This window comes from Myripristis murdjan, chromosome 19 (genome assembly GCF_902150065.1).
Source record: "Myripristis murdjan chromosome 19, fMyrMur1.1, whole genome shotgun sequence".
Taxonomy (NCBI): domain Eukaryota; kingdom Metazoa; phylum Chordata; class Actinopteri; order Holocentriformes; family Holocentridae; genus Myripristis; species Myripristis murdjan.
The window spans coordinates 7,907,052-7,917,164 of record NC_043998.1 but is presented as its reverse complement, the minus strand read 5'-3'; the positions used below and the strand labels follow the sequence as shown (position 1 = coordinate 7,917,164).

At 41.0% G+C, this 10,113-nt stretch overlaps 1 protein-coding gene across 1 annotated transcript; it reads right to left on the bottom strand.

Annotated features, from left to right (window-relative positions):
- Positions 1-4,627: 4,627 nt before the first annotated feature.
- On the bottom strand, positions 4,628-7,476 carry LOC115378017 (probable phosphatase phospho1). The gene is made up of 2 exons (XM_030078129.1): positions 7,400-7,476; positions 4,628-5,952 (listed from the first exon to the last, which is right to left on the bottom strand). The coding sequence occupies exon 2, from the start codon at positions 5,911-5,913 to the stop codon at positions 5,134-5,136; it is 780 nt and encodes a 259-aa protein (XP_029933989.1). The 5' UTR covers positions 5,914-5,952; positions 7,400-7,476; the 3' UTR covers positions 4,628-5,133.
- Between the last annotated feature and the right edge of the window lie 2,637 nt (positions 7,477-10,113).

The window sequence follows — 10,113 nt, the reverse complement described above, 5'->3', positions numbered from 1 at the left end:
CCACAGGCAAAAAGCTGATTCCAGGACCAGGTTGCCATGCACTATCCTTGTATCACCTTTACTGCAAAACCTTGGGGGATTGATTACTGGTGAATAATAATAGGTATAAACCTATTATATTAATACATCAGTTACACTAACATTTATTTCATAAATTCAGTGGGAACTGCTTCACAGAGACACATGATGAACTTAATGTGTGATACAGTGTACAGTTTTACACTTGTACACTTTACTTCCCTCTCTGCATGCAATCTGTCATTGAAGATTCATTTGAAATCTTTACTGGTAAAAAAAAAATGAGTTCTGACTTGTAAAGTTGGGTGTATTTTAGGCTTAAATGACTTGTCAAACATGCTTCTAAAAACCATTTCATCTCCTTCTCCACCCTTCTAACCACTACCCTCCCTCCCCACAAATTAATCTCTTCTCATACAGTCAAACTGGAGATAACTGTCTATCTTTACTAACTCTGCTATCTCCACATCCCTATCTGCTCTTGCCCTGTCCTGTCTCTGCTTGCCCCTCAGTTGTCTGCAAATTCAATGCATGAGGCTGGAAAGACTGGTGCAAGACTTGTGGATGACCTCTCCCACTGTCAGTCTGTCCTCTCCTGACTTGTCATCTTGTCTCCTACTTTGAAAGGAAAGATGATGTCATTGGGCACCCCTTCTCCCAGCTGCCCGCTAGCCCTTCATCTAAGTCACTCTAATCTCTGACACTGGCTTGATATATTTCTTTCCCCATTCCTAAATCATAAAGTCAAAACCAGCCTCTTAGCCCCATCCTCCTGTGTCCAGATCATAGCTTCTAATCTCCTTCCTCACTCCCATGATTATCCCTAACATTTGGCTGAGCAATATCTGCCTTCAAGCCAGCTTGAGCAACTCTTCTATTCAAGATACCTACCTCTGGCTGATCTGACGTCAAAAAATACACATCAGTATCACTCTTTATTTTTATAAACACATCTGTCACAGAATAACCTGTTTAACCCAGTCCAGTGTCCACTGTTGGCTGCTTGACACTGTCAGCCACCAGATGCTCCTTGCCATTCTTGCTGATCAGTATACCCTCTCATGCTTTGTCTCAGACTTAACTCACCACACTGATCAGGTCTGGAAAGACTGGGAAGTATACTCTGTCCTCGCCCCACTTGGGCTCATCAGGCCTTAGATCTGAGGTGCCTATTTTTTTTTTTTTTTAATTTGTAAAGTAGATCACTTGGCCTGATCTTTATGCTGCATTAATTCCAACTCATAAGAAATGTCTCCGACCGACCTGTGAAATATGGGTATTGTTTCAGTTGCTCTGGTGGCTCTGATTCATGAATGATGTCAGCACACAAAAATTATGGGAAAAAAACTCATCTTTTGTTGTTGATGGCAAGGATCGAATCATTATGAGCATTTTATTACAACAGTTATTGCTGCATATATTTTTGGTATCCCCCGCTGTAGGAAAATGTGATTTGTTCTCCTCGTTGGTATTCATTTTCTCAGAGCTAACACCAAGTTATAGTCACACAAAGGGGGGACTCCTATCTCCTATTCCCTGCTTCCTATCTCCTTTTTGTTGGTTGGTGTTATAGGGCAAGACCTTCTAATAAAAGCAGGTGTGCATGTGTTTGGGGGTGTATGTGAGGAATGAACAGTGACTCTTGATTGCTGCATTTGGAGACTCGACTACCTGTTTTTTTTGTTTTTTTTTGGGGGGGGGGGGGGGGGGGGGGGGGGGGGGGTTGCTAACCACCGTGTTGTTTTATTTTATAGATCGATCAGCTCATACACACTAAACTGAAATTCTTCCCTTCATAATCTGCTTGGGCTGGTTGACATCGAAGACCACGTCGGGTCTCAGTTAATCCCAGTCAGCCCAGCCAGGAAAACTGTCTAGCCTCTATATTCCTCCTTTCAGCTACAGAGACACTTGTGTTAGGGAGTGAGCGGCCCTAGACAACGTTGTATTAGTTCAGCTGCCTCACATCACCATGAACACAATCTCGCCACAGGTCGGATAAAAATTAATTAAGATAAAAATTCTGAGGTACAAGCAGAAATTAATGATACATTACATCTTGTGATTTCTCGAGTAATTGCTATGCTGATGACAGACTCCTGTGTGCCATCAGCATAGCACTTATTGATAGGAGCTTGCTTGATCCCTCAGGAAATGTTAGGTGGTAGTAAAATAGGACACACACACCAGAGACAGATTAATCAGGTAATGGCTTTATATTCCTGTTACAAGGCTGCATTACACACATGATCTCATTTTTGATTGAGGATGCATTCAGTCAAGAGACAGTTAAACACACAAAAATGTGAGGAGAAAATGTAGCATATTCCCAGTATGTCCTGATAAAACATTGTTTTGCTTGGTTGTTGTGAAACCATAAGATAATTTTAATTATATTTTACTGTAAAACACTTAAGTATCTGGAGTCATTTAGGATATCTAAAACATATCAGTAGGTGATGCTGAAAACATGTTTGATGTTTCCTCTCTTTAACCTTGTATCTTTCCACCACCATATCAGATACTTGGCACCAATTATTGCACAAAAATCCATGAAAGCCTTACAAATGTTCAAGCAAGTCAAGTAAAACTACATGCCCCTTTCAAATTTGAATAATTCTAGCACCATAAAACTTAAATTTCTCAGTACATCATGATGTTTGTCACTGAACATCTGTTTAGATATTGATCTCAGACACTGTAGCATGGGATCGAATTCCAGCGACCTTGATTACATCTCATCAAGATTATTATTTTGTTCATTACAAATGAATTAATTGTTCTTAGAGCAGCAAATATGAAAGTGCAAATAAACATTTTAATCAACACCTACTGCTATGTTTGCTTGTTAACACTTTCTTCTCTACTCCCTGAGAAATTAAAAGCTTAACACTGGTCAAAAGAAATCTCCAGTATTCAAATGTTATGCTGTTCTGTATGGCTAGAAGAATTTAATCAATTAATAAGCAACATTAGCATTCATTTAATTTGCCTTAAATGCCTTCATCAACAGTATATATAATTTTATGTTAACTCTCATAGATTAAGATTGTTTTAAATGGATGTGCACTGTTATAAATATTCCAAATACAAAATTATTCCAATTTTTTTAACAGTCTCCTAAAAACCAAACTCATTTAGTCACACTAACATTTCATGAAAATTACTAATGTGGATCGATATGAATGACTATTTACATGCACACAGTATTCTGGATGTAAGCAAATGAACTTATACAGGCTGCAAAAAAATCAACACATTCACTGATTGCATTGGTTTGCACTGGTATGTCCCAAGTTCCTTATTCTGGTCTCTCAAAATGGTAACTTCCCAGTTATTGTAAACAGACAGGAAAACAAAACTAGGATAGGATGTTTACATAGCACAACTCCAATACATATTATTCCACAATCATTCCGAATATTATCAGAGTATCAGTGTGATCGTAAACATACATGTGTTTTCAGTATATGTTAATGTTCCATTTGTTGTCAAGCATCCAGTGAGGTGTGTGAGGCTACATGTTGACTCCTAGGCTGAGACACTGATTACCATTTGCTCCGATTACATCTTTTCACTTGGAGTTAGTACAATCAAAAAGAAGGGGATGATCTCTTCATAGAATGACACCCCTAAACCTCGATGGTTAACCTTCTGTTGGAGGTGGCTTTCTGCTGATGGTAACAGAGAGTGTACGGACACAGGCTTGGTTCCCTTTGGATCTCATGTTGGTGTCCATTACTGTTGTATAATCAGGCCCTAGATTAGATATCAGTAATGAGTGGTGGATTGTGTGTGCGTGTGTGTGTGCGTGCGTGGGTGTGCATGCATACCAGTGTCCTCCACAGGTAGTGTGCATGTGAGTTTTTGTCATCTTATCCCTGTGCTCTCCTTTCCTTGTCCCTGAGGGACACTAAATGTGTGGACTTTGTCCAGACAGCGCTGTAACACCTGATCCGTCTCATCTGTCTGTTTTTGTGGCCCTCAATGAATAACTCAGAGGTGTTTTGGTGCAGGGTTTTGAAAAGAAGCCTGTCAACACAGAGACAGATGTGTTTAAAACTGTCACTCCTGGTCTTTTTAGAGTTACTGAACTCCTCTGTTCCAAGGCACACCTAACAACAGACTGCTGAGAAATGCCAGATACTGGTGGTCAACTGATGTGGGTTTTTCTATGGCTGATTCTGACATTTAGAGAGCAGGGCAGTCAATGGCCGATAAATAATGCCAATATCATGTTGTTGTTTTTTTGCATCTGGTGAAATAGAACAATTTAATAATGATAACAGTTGAGACACAAAATTGCTGAACTTAAATGAACATTTATTTAACACTAATGTTATTGTCTGCATTGTCTCTGTTTACTTAAATAGATCTGCACTGTCTGCAGAGCACTTATTTTAAATTTTAAAAATACTCTACTAAATAAATGTCCACAAGTAATCAAAAAACAAAACTATGTAAAAACAAACAAACAAAAACATATGAATTAAGAATAAATAAAGTTTTAGTGCACTTAACCACCACACTTATCTCAAAATGCCAGATATCAGCCCGATTAATCAGCCAAGCATTTAATTGATCGACCACTGCCAGATACAATGAGTTACAAAAATTATGATGTGTAATCATGGGCTGACAGCTCTGGATGACAATTCCACTCACTCCAGGGCACACTGGGCACAACTTTGGTTGAGACAATCTGCAGCATGTTGAGCAGGCTTTAGAACCAGAACCTCCTTAGTGCATCATCAATACTGTATCAATCAAGTTGATCCTGATCAGCCTGATTGCTGACTTTATTTATTGCCATTCTAATACTGTTGAGTCCTGTCGTAATGTTGCATACACACTTCAAACCAGCAACTAATATTTCTGGTTACATAACTTTGATCCAAGTAGGCAAAAGACTTTGATACCACGCTAACATTAAAAGCAACTCTACTAGATCTACACACACCGCTTGGCTCCATCTTTACAGGTTATGCCAAGTGTGTTCTACAAGTTGTGACTGGGGGAAGATCATGCCTGCAGTTCACTGGGTCTGGGGTTGGTGTATCTTTGCTGTATTATTCTCTATTTGTCTCTCCCTCTCTTTCCCATACATACACAGTCTCATCTCTCTTCCCTCAGCTTCTTCAGGAAGTCTACCACATCGTCACCGCTGGCCCAAGGAACCATGTTGGCCTTGAAGTTGGCTGGCTGGAACTGCTGCATCTCCACCAGCAGCTTATGCATGGGGAAGTCCCTCCTGGGGAAGGCTGTGTCCTGGGGCCCCAGAGCCAGACAAGGACAGATGTCATTGGCCCCGTCTCCAACATAGAATACCCTGTGGAAGGGGGCACCACCACGCTCCTCTTGTCGGTGTGCCAGATACTCCCGCAGGATTACCTGCTTGCACATGTTCTCGGGACAACGGGAGCAAGAGTGGGAGTGGAAGGGGAGCAGCACGAGCCGCCCCGCCGCATCAAAACTAGCCGGATTAGTGAAAATCCTCCGGAAAAGGTGGCGCAGCCCAACATGTTGCAACCACGTGTCGATGAAGTACATGTTGGCATCAGAAACCACCACCAGCTCAAAGTCCTGCTGGTGTTTCAGGAGATACTGGAAAAGGGCAGGGAGGCCAGGCGTGGGCGGGATCTTCTCCACCACCGATCGGATGGAGTCCTGAGACACACCCTGCTCAGCCATGTAGGCCAGCACCCGCTGCATGTGCTCGTTGTAGTGCCCCTCCCTGTAGCAGTCCTTCAGCCAATCAGGGAGCTGCTGGCCCGGCACGGCGCGCACCACTGCATCATCGCTGCTCTCATTGATGATGGTCTCATCAAAGTCAAAGAAGACCAGAAAGCGCTGAGCTGGTGAGGCAGCATTGGTGAGGTTTGAAAGAGCAGCCATGTTTGTGTGTGGAGAAATGGGTCGGCGGCTTGCCCTTCTCTAGGGAAAGTAGTTTGGAGAGAACAAAATCATTGCAAGTGTAAGTTAATTTGAAGGCAAGTTAAGGTTTACTGTGCATCATCTGAAGCATCTTTTGGCTGGGGGTTACTGTTGTCTAAAAAAAGGCAACTGTCATGACACCAAACTAGTCAGCAACTGTAACATTTCAACCTCATACTGTGTCATGAGTATAATAAAGCAGCAGCACTGGACCAACCAGAGCTGAGGAAAAGATCAGTATATATATAGCTACTCATAATTACGTTATAAACTGTATGGGAAACATATGTTTACAAAGGAAAAGGAGGCGACTTGGAGGTTTTTTAAATAAAAGGCGCACAGGATAAACAGGATGGGAAGGACACTTAGCTGAAGAAAACAACCCCAAACAAACCCATGCACATTCTAAGGAAATAGCACGCTGTCTTTAAATAAATGATTGAATCACTTCAGCAACCTCTAGTAGGAAACTCACAGTTACATTGACGGCAGATGAACAGCTCCCCCCTTGCCTGGCAACATTCCCGCACTCAGCACATAGAAAAACTCACTGGCTCCTTTAGCATTCAGTGGAAAGTTCACATACACATATGCAGGCCAGATCTCGGACTGGTGCCATATTTACATAGGAGATATGTTCACGGACAAGGCTTCCACTGTTGCAGGCGTGCTGTAACTTGAGTGAGGAGGGGGGCTGGACTTAAAGGTGTTATATCACTGCATATCTTGCCCATAAGTGGAACAACTGGGGGTGGACATGCCAAACCTCTTGTATATAGGCTATCGCTGCTATTTAGGCCTTACAATGCAAAGCCTATAGATCGCAAAGGCACCGGCCTGTCTGGTGGTATGCATTGTATGAAAACTGCTTCTAAATAACGTAATGATTATTTAAAGTAATACAGGGTTAATTTAAAAAAAACTGAAAAGCTCATCAGCAGCAGCCAAATCGTTTTCTTTACTTATTTTTTGCAGGTTTAATTAGACAATATAGCGCATAAAAATCCATGCATTTATAAGAGAGGGGGGTCGGGGTGACGCCTATCCCTACAAAAAAGTGAAACTGGGCACCAGGCTATGGCAGCGTTATAATATAATATCTGTAGCCGGTGTGGATCATTTTTCTTAAGGCTACTGTGCCGTTTTCCCTGCACCGACGCATTATGACAAGTGAAGGCTCCTTCTCCTACAGCAGCCACGGTACAAACAGGGAATATGTACAGACTAAGCTATCTAATTTTAAACCCACAGAGCTATTCCTGTGTGGGAGGGTACCCTTGAAAGTCATTAGCGCCGCTCGCTCGCAACTCATTAATCTGCCAGGTTGTTTTTGTCCGAGGGGCCAAAGAGCAAAAGGCAAATTGAATTAGTAAAATCACACACACACACACACAAGAGAGACAAAGGAAGACAAGGTTGAGGATAGCGTTAAGATATTTCTACCTACCGGTTACAGGCATGAGCATGGATGGTCGGTGCCCGGCTCCGGCAGCCGCATCCCAGTGACGAGGCAGGATTGCTAAAGGAGACTCCAACAGAACCGGCGAGGGCATTCCCGTTTAAATCAACCCAGTGTCAAGACGCACGGCATAAAAAAACAGCGCTTCCGGTCACGGCAAATTTCAAAGTAAAATTCTAATTACCGATCTCGCCAATAATGCTTTTGAAAGAATACAAACGCCACTAATTGGGGGTAAAAAAATAAAGTAAATAATTTATTTACCCGGGAATCTAAAATAGCAGTTGTGAGCAGGTATTTGCACAATTTAAGATTTTATTAAATTGTGATTGCATGGAAAAGGTTTGTTTTACCTGTAAATTTCAGTGACAGTTATATGCCGACACAATGTGATTTTTCATTGTCTGTAAATGAGACATTGCAGGCCAGCTATCTTGGCATAAGTGAAGTGTACTACCAAAATAGCCAAGGTTCACAATAAATGGCTGTTTAGCAGTAGCTTGACAACAGTAAAATCATCAACAATGATTATGGAAATGACAGTAAGATTTGCAGGCCAATAATAATATAAGGAGATTCAGTTTTGCCATACCAACTCAATTGCTTTGATGAGCTCAAGACCAAACATGCACAACATAAACCCCATCCCCTTTAATACTACTACTAATGCAACTACTTCTATTACTAATCATAAGCACAATCATAATCATGAGCATAATCAGTAGCATAATCATAATAACCACATTCATAATTATAATAGTAATTGCCATGGTTGACAATCAAACAGTTTCTAGCATGTGGAAAAGACATATTGTCATATGTGCTGTAATACTGAAAAACAGAAGGGGTCACTTTGCTTCGCGCTCAAAATGTTCATCTAAAAATACATGGAAACATTTCCATGTTGGCATGAGTCAGCAGCTGTTAGGAGCACAGGACTGACATCTGTTAAAATCAGCTTTAGGGGTTAAGTAGAGGCCAAGAGAGGAATTCTGCAAAGTATGTAGGCCACTGTACTAAGGGCTGAGCAAAATTCTTGCAGTGGCAGGAATTAGAGAAATACCAAGAGTTGCAGTATTGGCCAATAAAGAGAGGGAATGTGCCTGGTGTTATCACAATATCAAAGCACGGAGGATTAGAAACTGAAAAACATATTTCAGCCGTATATAATGATTCTTAAACAACAGGGGCCATGCTTCAAAAAATGTCACATCTATACAGTCTGTAATCATACATTGATTCCAACCACATATTTTGGAGAGCACATGCATTTGGGCAGGCATTTGATTGAATATTTAGTCATAAATATGAAGTTTCCAGGAGGCTTTGGATTGGACCACAGAGCATTACCTGTGAGCAACTACTTGACTTAACACTATACAGTCTATATGTTTATCAAGGGTGGAGAGAGAGAGTGACCACATACAATTACTCAAGTGCTGAAGTACAGTATATAGGACTTAAGCATATTTTTGAAACAACTGTGCTATCTTAAAAACTTAAAAACTGGTGGCCGGTCAGCAAGGATACAGGAGGCAAAAGGGAAGGAAGAGAGCTGGCCAATAACAAAGGCGAGAGTAGCTGTAAAAACTCTGGATGGGAGATCTCATGAGGGCAGGACAGATGGAGAGGTTCAGAGGACAGGTGGGGAGCACAAGGGGGGTCTGATGCAGGGAGTTAGCTTTTTTCTGTATTTTGGCACAAAACTGGCCCACTGCTCTTAAACATCCAACAAGACTGTGGCTCTCTGCAGTGGCTGATCCCATGAAATCTCAGCAAAGTGAATGAATGGGAAAGAGTGGAGATGGCCCTCTGTGGATCTCTGTGGTTTTGGTTAACAGCGCAACCCCAAGTAATGCCAACTCTCTGGCTCCACCTGCTGGACAAAAAAAGTAAATACAACCAAGGGAGCCACCTGGAATCGTCTGGATTGAAGAAAGAACCAAAATCTCACTCAAAGAGCTGCACGTTTAACCAAAGGAAGGAAGGAAGAAAAATTGCTTATTTAAAATGCACTCAACTTTGAATTTATTTATTTAAACGGAAATCAGATTTCAAAATGGCTCCACTAGATGCACTCAGAAATATACTCACTACGGGAATGATACTAGTGCTGTAGAGGAGCCAAAATGAAACAGGACAATTTTTGTTTATAAAAAAAAAAAAAAAAAAAAAGACTCAAGCAGAAGTAAGAAAAAAGAAAAAAAATGCTAATTTAAAATAGACTCTGAAAGAGAATTTGTCTGTATGACATTTTTCCATTCAGCCATTTTAATTGGAAAAAAACAAAATTTCAGATCAGGCCAGTTCCCTCTCTTCTCCTTGGCTGACATTTCTGTCTCTGACGCTAATCTACTACAAGAAATATACTCTGTACTTTGTGCAGTACTTCATTCAAACATAAAAAAGTATCATCTGATTGCAGAAAATACTCAGAAAAGTATAAATACACGTAAATGCTACACTAATTTATCCACCCCTGCAGTGCTGACAGCAGTGGTACTGACAGACACTAATGGAAGCAGACAAACCGCAATAATGGTGGCAGAAGCAGTGATAGTAAAACTCAACCACAATGAGAGGATTTCAGTCTCTTCAGATGCACTTAAAATATCTAACATTTTGTGCATGATATAAAAAATATTATAGAAATTAAACTGAGGAATGTAGCAAAGATGATTGATACAATAATCGCAAAATTA

What these genes read in the sequence shown, in the direction of transcription:
- LOC115378017 (XM_030078129.1), bottom strand. Translation starts at nt 5,913, where the DNA reads ATGGCTGCTCTTTCAAACCTCACCAATGCTGCCTCACCAGCTCAGCGC.